Source organism: Callionymus lyra, chromosome 1 (genome assembly GCF_982586985.1).
Source record: "Callionymus lyra chromosome 1, fCalLyr1.hap1.1, whole genome shotgun sequence".
Taxonomy (NCBI): domain Eukaryota; kingdom Metazoa; phylum Chordata; class Actinopteri; order Syngnathiformes; family Callionymidae; genus Callionymus; species Callionymus lyra.
In genome coordinates this window covers 26,675,465-26,689,246 of record NC_141818.1, presented here as the reverse complement: position 1 = coordinate 26,689,246, position 13,782 = coordinate 26,675,465, and the positions used below count along the sequence as shown (strand labels likewise).

At 38.9% G+C, this 13,782-nt stretch overlaps 1 protein-coding gene across 7 annotated transcripts in view; it reads left to right on the top strand.

The window, feature by feature from the left end:
- The window catches only part of adgrl3.1 (adhesion G protein-coupled receptor L3.1), a 90,510-nt gene that overhangs the window by 28,629 nt on the left and 48,099 nt on the right, over positions 1–13,782 (top strand). For all 7 annotated transcript variants that reach the window (XM_087798386.1, XM_087798392.1, XM_087798390.1 and 4 more), the window contains 2 exons: positions 426–639; positions 8,768–8,877. In XM_087798386.1, the coding sequence (XP_087654512.1) occupies positions 426–639; positions 8,768–8,877 (324 nt within the window). The remainder of the gene's footprint in view (positions 1–425; positions 640–8,767; positions 8,878–13,782) is intronic.

Genomic DNA, 13,782 nt, shown 5'->3' with positions numbered 1-13,782 from the left:
AAAATAAAACGTGGTCAAATGTATGTCCTCTCATATCATATATTTTAGTCCTACTAACCACTGTCTTTCTGGAGTTCTTCTATTATTCTTATTAATAAGTGAGGAGAAAAATCCGAATTAAACATCTGGGGCAAATCTCAGTCTTCAGTCTCCGAGGAATAGCTGACACATTTTCTATGTCATCAGGGAGAGAATGGCTTTCTATATTCTGAGAATAATGAGGCAGATCATCTTGACAGAAGCATATATCTTTGTTGAAATCCTGGGCAATTATACAATTTGGTAACAGGTGTGGAGAAACATCAGATATTTATTAGGGAAAGATGAAGACTTCAGTATGTCATCAAATATGTGCAATAGAAAATACTGCAAATACTGCTTAATGTTAAAGGGATTTTCACTAATCTACATATGTTTGTGTTCAGCCTCCAGAAGTGCCCCCATCCCCATGGCCGTGGTACGAAGGGAGCTGTCTTGTGAGTCATACCCAATAGAACTTCGCTGCCCCGGCACGGACGTCATCATGATTGAAAGCGCCAACTATGGTCGCACCGACGACAAGATTTGTGATTCGGATCCAGCCCAGATGGAGAACACCAGATGTTACCTGCCCGACGCATATAAGATCATGTCACTGAGGTAAGTGTTCTGAACTAGATATAATATTTGCAATATACCTTAATAGTTTTCAAATCAACAAAAATAAGATATGTCTACCTTTAAAACCTTTTTACACTGATATATTGATGATGTAAATATGAAAAGTCGTAATCAATTTAATTATATTCAATTTCATTTGTATTCAAAGTAAAAAATGAGTTTAAGTAAGACAATATGTGCATCAACAATGAATGAATCACTGCGTGACAGTGGCAAGGGAAACTTCCTTCCTATTTATAGAACGCAGAAGCCTTGAGCAGAACCAGTCGGAAGGATACAGAGCGAGCGAAAGAGAGCTTTGTGTCTAAATACTCTTCCTATAGCAGCAACAAGAAGTGATAGATAAAACCCTCAAAACCATTCTAATGATACCGAATCAGAATCTGAAGAGTTAAATCAATCCTGAATATTTAATACATTAGAGATGCTGATCCAATAACCTCACCAACAAATGGATTTTGTTCTTAAGTTCCACTCGTCCATTCATATAGTCTAAGGTTAGTGGTGGGTGTATCAGCCAGCGCATTTAATTCAAGCCGAGAAGATGTAGTTCAATTTATTATTATGTTTCCCTTTTTTTTTTAGGTGTTTTCATTATGAATCTGTGGTGGTAAATGCTTATTGATAAACAAAATGTAAAGAAAAAAATTCCCGGGTTAGGATTAGGATCTTCCATTTCTATAAAGTTTGTGCCTAACATGTTCTCACTCACTTGCTGGTGATGCTTCATCTGTATTGCTAACAAAGTACCTGTGTGTGTCATGTGGCACTGCTCTGATAGTGATTACTTTGGCCTAGCAGTGGCTCGGCTCACTCAGGCTGCTGCAGCTCCTTGCCCCCATAATTGATGAGCATACACAAAACCTCACACATACAAAGACACACACAGCATGGGAGCGCTCACTGCCCTGGGGCTACACCAGACTTTAAGCTCCAATTAGCAGAGCCAGAGGCCAAACCTAATCTTCAGGGATCCTCTACAGTGGTGACTCAGACCGGAACAAGTGTTTATCACTGTTACTTTCTGTTTGTCTGTGTATTCTATAAGGACTCTGTGAGAATAAGTGCTTGGATTGTTAGAGGCTTAGATCAATGCATTAAGAAAATGTTTAGTTAGAAAACCCGAAGGTGGGAATATTTTCCCTCAGTTTTCATTAATTCTTTTGAAAGTGTATTATCGACACATGAGAGAGGAAAATGGACATTTTAAAACCGTTTCCAGTTTCTTAAAAAAAAAAGTTTGAATTTGAAACACAAATGATGACTAACTACACAAGTAAACAGAACCTCATGGTGTGTTGTTACAAAATGAAGAGGTCAAAAACAGGTTGGTTGACAGTTTACACACAAACACTATCACCCACTAGAAAGATGTCTTTGACAGAGGAGTGGATGTGACACAAGTCTTTGTTAATGCTGCTCATTCAAAGAGCAACTTTCAAGTCAAGTTACACAAAGCGCTGCCCCGCACTCTCTCCCTCTCACCTCCCCCTCGCAAGAAAGAGAGGGAAAAACAGGAAAGGGGCGATGAAAACTAAAACAGATGGTGAGGAAGAAAAGGAAAGTGCCTGTGATCTTGAAAACTAATTCTGGAAATGTGGATCTGCCTTTCTGGCGATCGCAGGAGGACAGAAAGGACGGCGAGTGTCCATTATTGTATTTCTCATCTAAGTTGTGTTCAGGGACAATATAACAACTAAACAGCAAATGGATAACCAGCCATCGGAGGAAACCACTCATGCTTTAAATTCTCTTGGTCTTAGTTGTTTAGTCGTTTATCATAGTAGTTCTTGAAGTTCATGCAGTGGTGGCTCAATACATGCATGTGCAGAATGCATTTATGTATCAAGATGCTCGGGTCAAGCTTTTCCACATAATTAAACTGATTTCATTCAGTACGGTAGCTTGAATGGTTTAAACATATATATGTTCAGGAGAAAGCAAACACACAGCAGCAATCCGACATTGTCTGAAATAAGGCTCAACAGGAATTGAGCTCTCATCTGAACATCTCTTCCAATCGAAACTCTCAAGTGGAAACCAAAGGGAGTCTGATAAGACAGAGGCTGAAACAGATTGAGCAGATCTGTCGTTACTGTGGTTTTGTCATGCCTTTGCCCAAGTGTGTCCCACGCGGGAGATAATCTCGGAAATGCTTCGATATCAGGATCTCCTTAGGTTGCCTTGTGAAACCCTCCTGAGATAAGCGTCTCTGATACCATGACCAATTATGGGGAACGGTTGTGCACACACATGAAAGTGTGTACAACCCACACACCCATGTAAACATGCTCCCTGGCTCTGTTCAGCTGTGAGGAGGGGAAGAAAGAGCAAATGTGATGGGTACGGTGGGCAGGCGGAACATGCTCTGATTTTATCAGCCAGTCCAACTGAGCTTGAGAGCCGTCGATGAAGCAGATTTTGAAGTCATGCTAGAAACTGAAGCTGGAAGGAAAATGTCAGGTCAACTACTTCACCATTTACTGTAAAATATGTCATGGCTACGCTGTAAATTATATTCCCAAAAGATTGTTACTAAAGAAGAAGCTGTGCCAAGCCTCCCAACTTCACCCATCTGTGATTTCTTTCAAAGAAAAACATACTTTAATACTACCATTATCATCCTAACATGATTTTGTTCTTACCAAGAACATGAACAGTAACAGTACCTAACATATTGAATCAAAATCACCTATTAAAGAAATTTAAAAAATCTTAACTTAACTGAAACTAGTTTTGAATAAAATTGTGCAGTAGAAAACACGTTACAGGGACAGAAACAGAAATAAAAAAAAAATAAAATAAAATAAAATAAAATACAATTAAAATTTGTATTCATTTACGTTGTAAACTGAATGTGCAAGCTTAGCTAGTGTCAAACAAACATATTTAATAATAAGAAAATATGCATTTTCGAACATTGTCTTTACAAATGCATGGTGCAACACACTCCCCAGTTTTTTCTTTCATTTGTTTTGCGATTGAAATCAGTGAAGTCACTGTCACTTCATCCAAATAGGACTGGGTGTGTGCCTCCATTATCCCAATGGAACGGGCGGTGCAACGCTCGACAGCCAGGCTCACGACTCATCTTTTTAGCTTTAAGAAGGATTTGAAGTTCATACAAGCAGGTGGTTGTGGATTAAACCGCAGTGTTGCATACAGAAATGCACACTGGCACACAGATGTGAGGCAGAGAAAAACACAGCATGTCAGCAAAGGGAATATTTCGAGGTGGAATGAAGGGGAAAGCAACTCGAAGCAACACAGAGGTTACTATGGTTACAGGTGGATGTGGAAAAGGGATAAAAGAGATATAGAACTGCTTTCGATTGTCAGTTTACTTGGTTACCTCTAAAAGTTAAGTGGAGTCTGAGTGTGTTTGCATTGTGCATAATGATACAATATGGCAACTGTTACGACTGTCAGTTTACTTTTCAATGGGTTTGTTGATCCATCCATCCTTCATCCACCAATTTGATGTGGTATTATATGTGGAAATGTCTGTTTCTTCAGAAGTTTCATAACTATTTCGAAACAAAATAGTTACCAGGACTACATAGAGTCATACAAATGTGATTCTAGAATTTCAGTTAGTAACTAAAATGGGACCCAAAAGCATCATATACATAGTATCTATAAGAAGTATGCCCCTAATTTCCCCTGATACATTATCCCAATGCATTATTACAGTTACATCTATCTATCTATGTACAACTTGGATGACCTCAATAGATCTAAAGAGAAAAGCAACAGATATCTGAATGAAAGTGAAATCCAACCCTGTGATGATCATGTCAGCTTATTCCCACCAGAGTAGGTTGTATTGTTTTACCTGTGGCTTGTTGGACAGGATTTGCAATTACTGGCAGAGATGCATTAGATTTAGCCTGTGTATGTTCATTGAGACTACTACTACTTCATATGTATACTTGTGATGGCTCAGATGGGATGTGTCCGCTCCACTGCAACACACACCCTCACACAAACACATCAGAGACACCTGTTTTTTTCACAATGGCTTCCCACAGCTGTCAATCCAAGGTATTGCTTCCTGTATCTCGATTCTTACCCACCCAACTATTGTCTGTCATCTCCTACTGTTTACATGTTAACTCCTTCTGTCACTTTGACAGATGGTTGGAGAGACTTTCTGTGAGCCACCTTTAAAAATGTTGGCTTAAATGTTTTTACCATTTTATTTGGTTGATTTCAAACTATCTGCGCAATCATCAAATACAAATGTTTCCTGTTCACATACACATACTCATCAAAAAATAAACAAAAAGAGGGGGGAAACAGAAGAGAATACATTCAGGCAGACTATGGACATTACAATAGTCAGAAGTAGCTAAAAGTATGGATGTACTTAACCCTTCACTGAGAGTTTTGTAGTCCACATGCTAAGACATTTTGTCTTCATGGAAATAGATATTTGAATTTTCATAGTCTTTTTTAAAACATCGACTCATGATGCATACAGGATAGCTTGACAGACGCACATCCTTGAATGTGAAACAAACTCTTATATTAAGATTACAATCTCTAAATTTGGAAATTTCCTTGCGTTTGTATCTTCTCGTTTGGACTATTGTAAAAGCTTATTTTCGTGTCTAAACAAGAAGGAGCTGTCTTGCCTGCAGTTACAAAAACTCTGAGAGAATTCTGACCCCTAGTAGAAGAACTCACATTTCCTTATCCTTAAAAATCTTCACCAGCTGCCAGTTTCTTTCAGGATCAACTTTAAAATTCTGGTTCTTACTTTCAGATCTATTCATGGTCAGGCTCCTCCTTACATCAGTGATCTGATCCAGCCTTACACCCAAGCTTGGGCTCTTAGGTCTGTGTATCAGAATCTACTGATGGTTCCTCGCACACGGTTCAGGACCAAAGGAGAGAAATCCTTCCAGGCTGTTGCTCCTAAGCTTTGGAACGATCTCCCTCTCGCTTTCCGCTTGATTGAGTCTACTGACTCCTTCAAGAAACATCTTAAGACATTCTTATTTGTGCAGGCTTTTCCTTGATTTTCTGGGACTCCTGTGTTTGTCTTATGTGTCTTGGCCTTTTATAGTATATATTTTAACTGTGTATTGTTTTTTAATGGTTAAGCGCTTTGTGACCCTGGTCTAGAAAGGCGCTTTACAAATAACCTTTACTTACTTACTTACTTACTATTAATAGAAAAGCACTTCTGTTATCGCTTCTAATGAAAACTTTGTTTAGTTGCAGTGTTTGGAACTGGAATTTGAAAGGAATAATAGAGTGACCATTTATTTCATATTTAAAATGGTGTGCAGCAAAATGAAAAGAAGTGTTGAACATTCACTGTGTTTGTAATTGTAAAGAAGAAATCTGCAAGTTCATTTGTCAGTCTGTTTGTTTCTTGGATTTCAAAACATATACACAAATACACACTTATAATCTTATGACAGAAAAAACATGAAAAGCACCATATGAAACCCTGTCAGGTTCATTAAATCATCGGTCAATAATGATGATGTGATTAAACAGCGACAGTCTTATGAGGTAAAACATTCAACGGTGTAAGCATCTATTGCCATCATCGCCGAGGCTCGTCTCTGTCTGCACCCTCTCTGCTTTGTTAGTGAATACGGCGTGCGTAAATTGCAGGGAAACAAGCCAGCAGGCAAGGCGCTATCCAGGCCACTGCTGTGTTTTGATGTGGTCATGCTAATTAAAAAGAGGAAAAAACATAAGGGACTCACACACAAACACAGAAATACAGATGTAAAAGAAAGCCTGTAAATGTCTCTCCATTTGAGCCAGACAGCAGGTGTCGAGTTTTCCCAGCATCATTATAAACGGTGCTATTTGGATGGTTTTGTGATATAGCTATATGTCGCATTGATTGGTTTATATATGCTGCTTTATTTAGTATCCAACATTATATCCTTGATAGTCTATGCACTGCATTTGATTGTTTTCTGTGTGTGGCTTTTAAAATCGGTAGGAAAGTCGAAGTGGGTAGCGGTAGGATTTTTTGATGTGAGTCAGACAACTGGCTCAGACAGATTTCTGACGTCAGGGCTGGCTTTACCAAGGATGGACGAGTAGAGAAATATAAAGAGCGAGGCTGTGCACGGAGCCCTGGGGAGGATGGGCGGGGCGCATATCAGAGAACCAGGATGCATACAAGGAGAGAAGGCAGGCCCACCACATATTGTATCCGTACAAATATTACGGTGCAACTCGAGAAACTCCAGTTTAGTGGGCTTAGATGAACAGACTAAATGGAAGACCAAAGAGAAGCAATGGCAGCTGGAATGAAAAAAAAAGGAGGAGAGAAGACGGCATGACGGAATCGAGATCTAGAGCACAAGCGCGGTTATGTCAATTCTTTGTCCCGACTCCTGTTTTTAAATTATTTTAGTCCCTTCAGTTATGAACATTCTTTTCACAGCTAAGCCAGTCTGATAGGAGATGAAGGTTCCAGGCCATGGAGTCGATGGGAATGACATTAGCAGCAAAAAGGCAGAGATGAAATCTGTAGCTTCTTCATGTTTTATTGACAACATCAACTTAGCTGAAGTTTCTGCTTACTCTTTAGAAAAGGATTCCGATTTAAAGGAGATAAAAGACAGTCAAGATTCATGTACAAAAATTGGGGCTATTAATTTGACTGAATGAATATTGCAATTGGCATCCAAATAAAATATTCTCAAAGAGTTCTGTATGTTATTGTTCAGCAATTCAGAGATTAAACAGTAGTCCTAATTTATTAAGATATCTAAAATAATTCCACTTCTTTACTTGTTAATTCAATTTTATTGTATTTAAAGCGTCAATTCGTAACAAAGTTATCTCAAGACACAATACAGTTTATTATTGGAGAAAAGGAAAACAGGTCCCAGCGATTGAACAATACGCGTGACTGTGGCGAGGAAAAACATCCTTTTAGAAGGAAGAAATATTGAGCAGAACCAGACTTAGTGTTGACGGCCTCCTGCTGTGACTGGCTGGGAGGGTGGATGGGTGTTAGACAGATAGATGGAGAAAAGAGTGGCGATATGTGTTACGCCTACATTGCAATTTATTTTAATTCTCTTAAAGAAAGGTGGCGTTACAAAATGTTCTTAGTTTTGGTGTTGAAACTGCATCTTGCAGCGATAGTGTGTGAATTCGCAAGATCTTGTGGGTCCACACAACTACCGATGTCTGACCGAGCTGAGCCACATTGTACTATAAACGCATCCATGGCATGTTAAACTCTAACAAATTAATGTCATGGAGGGGATTTTTTTTTTGGAAACATACAACCTCATAACTGTTTCTAACATTTTCAATCATCCGTTTTCTTCGTGAGAACTCTGAGGATGATACCTAATGACTAATCAGAGGCCTTGGTTGCAAGACAGCAACTTTCACTCAGCAGTAAAAACTTCAGATGAAAAAGTCACTGTAGGCGGTAAATACAGATCCTGTGCCACATATTCTCACCTGTCTTAATAAGAGTAAGGTATACTTACATTTTGTGTGTCAGAGAAGAGAGCCTTTCCAATATTGAATTAATTACTTGCCGTTCCTTGGAAAACCCTCCTCAGGTAATGGGTCATTGTTCTAATTGCAGCTGACACTCAAGTGATTATCCTACAGCATCTTTCATAACCCCTGAAAGAAAAGAAAAAAGAAAAATACTCCTGTTTGTCAGGTGATTTCCCAACCTTGGTCAAGTTCTCCCCCCTCTGAAATCTCGGCGAACGAGATGTTATGAAAGCAAAGCCCATCATGATGTAATAATGGCTTCACATCTCCTTTGTTGATACAACAAGTCCTTTAGAGGTGAAGACTCAACCTCAATGCTTGACCGATCCCAGCAGAGTGGGTGTGGTTAACAACATGAAATCATCTCCAAACACGGTTTTCAGTGGGCGGGGCTTAATCAAATTTTCTAACGTAAATAATTTGATTAAAAGAGAGTTTTTGTACAAACAGACACATACTGATGAGTACACCTAAGAGACACTTGAAACAAAATATTAGTTGCTCTTTAAAGATGGCATACAAATGTGAAAAAGGAAAACAATATGAACTTTAATGAATGATCTATGTTAACGCTATTCTTTTTACTATTTTATTCCACCTGCAGATGCAACAATCGTACCCAGTGTGCAGTAGTTGCAGGTCCAGATGTTTTTCCGGATCCTTGCCCTGGCACTTACAAATACCTGGAGGTGCAATACGAGTGTGTTCCATACAGTAAGTATTATTTTGCTCTTTACTATTATGCATGTTATGCAAATGCCCCCATAAGAAGTGTTCAATGGACTTGTGTGATTGAACAAGTTAGTGAACTTTAGAGAACACTCACACACATGCCAGCCACACACGTCACAATACTAATGTACGTACCAATGTCAGGATGTAACCGCTGCCCAATACACTGAAGCCTTGTCCTTTAATCCTGCTGCCATCATCATATTTGTGGTTTGAAAACGCAACCTATGTGCATAGTTTTCTTTTAATTACGATTAAATTGTGCATGCATCTAATCTTTCAGCTCTGGTCAGGAGGATTAATAAGTATGATCGTTGGACTTAATTTAAAGATATAGATTCATAGCTCAGATGGTAGAGTGGTTGCCTGCAGTCCAAAAGGTTGCAGGTTCAATCCCAGCTCCAGACAAGCTCGTGTCGTTGTGTCCCTGAGCAAGACACTTTACCCTGATTGCTCCTGATGGCAGATTCGTCGCCATGTGGTGCAGCCTACTCCCATCAGTATGTGTGAATGGCTGTCAAAGCGCTTTGTGACCCTGGTCTAGAAAGGCGCTATATAAATAGAGATTATTATTATTATTATAGCTGAACTCTCTCTCATATAGCTGAACTCTGTTAAGGCCGAGATTCATGTCCTCAGATTCATAGGCGCTGATTCTCATTATAGACGTTTCAAACTCGTTTGTGAACCAATACAGGGAGAACTGAAGGTCAAAGCCTGATAAGGCCAACAGGAACACCTGTAAAATGTGTTGACCCAATCACAACCTTAGTGTGCCTAAAAAAATATTTGCATAAAAGTGAAAAGGCAAGATTAAAATCAGACTCCTGAGTAAACATACTTTGAGACTGCTAAAAGATTATGGCCCCTGGTGTCATTGGATTCAACACACCTGGTGGGTACTGTTGCTCCACAACCTGGGCGAAAGCCAAACGGCTCCTCCTGAATCTGGGGTTTCACCATCTGGTGAATCTACACTCCAGACATACCTTGACTTTTATTAATTGGTTGTGTTGTTATACTTGGGTTGTTTGAAAACTTAATGAAAGTATGAAGAGGTGTAACACAGTTGATGTAAAATTGTATACGTTCAGTGTGAATAGTGGCCTTCTCTGTCACCAGATGATACTTGAACCCAAATGATTCATCACTTACACCTGATGGTCAGTCAAATATGTCAAGTCAGAGAAGGGTATATTAAAATACATTAAGGAAATGAAGGTGTCTTGTGCCTCTTGGAGTCAGAAAAGAATACTTCCACAACATTCAGCTGTTTCTTTTTTTCCGATGAGCAAGTCTTGGCTCAATACTCCAAACTGGCGGCCAAGGTGATCTCCCGCACCGAAGCATTCAATTATATCTGGTGAAACAGCTCATGCCTGGCGTCTAGAATGACCAGCAGATTAAATAATAGGACTATCAGTGTTCTCTCCGGAGCAGATGGAAACAACCTGATACCTGCCTAATGCTTCACAAGTGCCGGCGCACACCCTTGAAATACACACATGTAGATGTCGATGAACAGCGTTTTCACTTGAGTCCAAACTGTTTGTTTTGAAACGTTATGTTAGCACGACTGCTTGAGGCGTGAGTTTTGTACACTATGTATTTAATAGGTGTAAAGGGGGCGCGAGCTGCCTGTTGATCAGATAAATAATGGGTGTGTGGGGTGGAGTGTCCTTCAGGAAGATAGGCAGCGTTTCAAACCCAGAGTTATTATAGAGCTCAGCTGACAGTGAGAAGGACATGAAGATGGATGGACGCAGATTTAGGGAAAAAGGATATCTCAGTTAACAGAGATGGAGTAATGGTAATGGAGAAAGTGGGAGAAAGGGCCTTGAACAATACATTAGCAGTTTCCGTGTACTGACTAAGTGTTCTGGGCGTATCAGGTAACGCTGTTATATAGAACCAAGTTCCTGTGGGTGCGTGGGAAATACAAGCTTACCATATGTTAAATAGGACAACAAACTTAACTTTGATGAGTGATGTTTAACTGTATTTAAGTCTGATAGAAAATAAAAGAGTTAAAATAACATTGATAGATACTTTTGACCAATTATTTGTGCTAACACTATATTTGATTGAAGTGTGTGTATGTGAGCGATGCATTGTAGATATATATATAACTATTGATATTAATATAACATTTTTTTCAATTATTTATTTTATCTATTGAGAAAAAGGCAAAGAGAGTTTAATAAATGTTTACTCATTGAAATATTGTTATTAGCGATGAGCTAAATTGGAAGATTGCACTAGTGTATCGGAGTCACTTGCAGAGCACACTGAAAATATATATATCTTTTTTTTAAGTAATCCATACGTTTTTTAAAGCAAGTCATAGAGAACAGAACACCGTTCAAATGAACTCTAAAGTTTAAGAGTCAAATACTGATGAATAATCCTAAACAAGATGGCAGAGAAATAATGAACGGAATGTGTCCAAACCACAACAAACATCAGTAACTGTCAGATCTCAATGTCAAGGTGATCAATTTCACAAACCACTCTACAATGTGTTGGGTCAGTACCATGAGGATGGCTCACACACTGTTTCATTAAGCATCTCATCCACCTGACTGGGTTAGCACACCTAACTCCAAATGACACAGATATACATTTTCGACTGGAAAAAAAATGGTAATGGATCAAATGTGCTTTATTTTTGCTAGAAGCTCTAATAATTTCCACTCTGGTGCCTACATACACTCTCGGGCTCTGACATTCCCATCCTTTCATTCTTGTGTTCTTGCAGTTGAAAAAAAACTGCACCGGTGCTTATCTTGCCTCTTGCACTGCATGATTTCGGCTTTTCTCAAAAATAAAAATAAATCCACATTTTTTTCAGCCATCACACTGTACCGAAGGGACTGTGGGGCAGTCGTGCGCCGAGCAAACTGGCCAGTTTCAAAATTCACTCATTTTCTACGCACCCTTAGGTCGAGTAAAGGTTGGAATTATTAGTAAACAGTTCCTTTTAAGAGTTCATGGGAACAATTTAAGTCAATTTTAATGTAGTGACTAATAACCTGTCGTCTCTGTCCAAAATGACGCACTTGAAAAACATCCAAATACGTCTGTGGTGCTCGTCTGTAACGTCCATCTTCTATCGAAGCTGCAAGAGGAATTGTTCTAGTTAAAACTTAAACATTAACTTAAAACGTAGTCTATATTTTAAGCTTTACTGTAGCAGACAGGAAGTAGGTAAATTATATCGCTACACTTAGATTTTTGCATATGAGTCTAAAATAGAAACGGATTGCTCTGAAAAATAACAATGTACAAGGATTTGTCTTTGTGTTTTCCATCATTATTCACAACTGAAATAAAAAAATATATATATAGTTCTCTCTACTGGAGCGCTTCCTAGAGGCTGCAATGTCAAAAAACTCCATAGATTGACGTACTTATAAAAAAAAAGGTCAAGAAAAAGGCAGACCTTTGATGCCCACTCCGGCCTTTCTATTTCTCCCAATTGTTGAATTCATTCATTTAAATCCAACTTTATTTTTGGTTTGTGGTTACATGTTTACAAACCACTTTTAATTAAGAACAAGTTTAATACTTTAGTTAGGGTTGAAAGTGTGCGGTAAACAAAAGAACGAGCCCACTCATAGGAAAATAAGTGTGCTCCCTGTAGAATTAAAGATAATACAATAGTTTCTATACTATCTCACAATTTAAACATTGTCCATTTGTAAACAGTTCCTTTGTGTCTACTAAAATAAAAAGTGTTTTTTGGTTTTATTGTCTTCAAAACTGTAAAGGTATTAGAGAAAGAGGATTTTGAACTGCTGAGTTTCTCTTTCTGTCTGCACTCTGCTCTCATTGTGATGCAGAAGAGGTCTTACCCTGACTTTCCAATGTAAAAAGTTAATTAGCATTTTTATTGAAAATCTAAGCTTTATTAAGAGAGAATATGTCCAAAGAAATGACAAAGTGTGTGCGCTGGAGGAGGGTTCTTGTGTAAGCACAGAGCCAGGTTAAGTCTCCTGCAGATGAGCGCTGACAGCTGCCTCAACGCTCTTATCTCTGATCTCCTGTCGGCCTGGCTGGCCTGTGCCCAAGGTCATTGACGGTCACTGGAATTTTTGCTTTTCTTTTCATATATGTCCACCTATCTTTGACTACAATTCCCTATATGTTGCACTCCTGAATTTCTGGACTTTCCCGGTCCACTTCCACCTTGTCCACTCTCACTATATCTTTTATCAGTTAATGTGTTCTTTGTACTCGTTGTCTGCCATCCTCATCAAACCTCATTTTCTCTCCTCCACTGTTACTCTACCACCTGGTCTCATACATCCTGTGTCCTATATTTCTTTTTGTAATCTTGGAAGTGTGTACTCCAAGAAAAAAGTCGAACATAATGTAAATTCAGTTAATAACCAACCACAGGAATGAAGACATTTTAAGAGCAGGAGTTCTGTGTCAAGTTGAATAAACCTCAACTCAGATGTGCCAATGTGCCAATTAAACAGTGTATTCAGCTTAGGCTCAAAGAGTTTTGTGTGCTTTTATTGATTCATTTATATCAAATGTATCTTCTTGTGTGTGTTTATTTAATGGAAGGCTAATTAGATTGTTTGCGAAGAACGTCCTTCGGCCCCTTGCCCCATGAACAGCCTTGTTTTAGGGGTTTTATACCGTCTAAGATTGCTTATTTATACAGCATTTGTGTTAAGCCGCATCAGTTAGCTTGCATCTTTCATGAGCCGAGGACTTAATGGTCGCTTGTGTTTATGTGTTGTGCATGGTACACATCCGTGTGACGCACATGTTGGAGTATGTCTTGTGCTGAGTGATGAGTCTTCAGCTCCAACGTGTTAATGGAGAATTTATGCATGTGTGCTGCGATATATAGTGCAGTTGCTATATTTAACC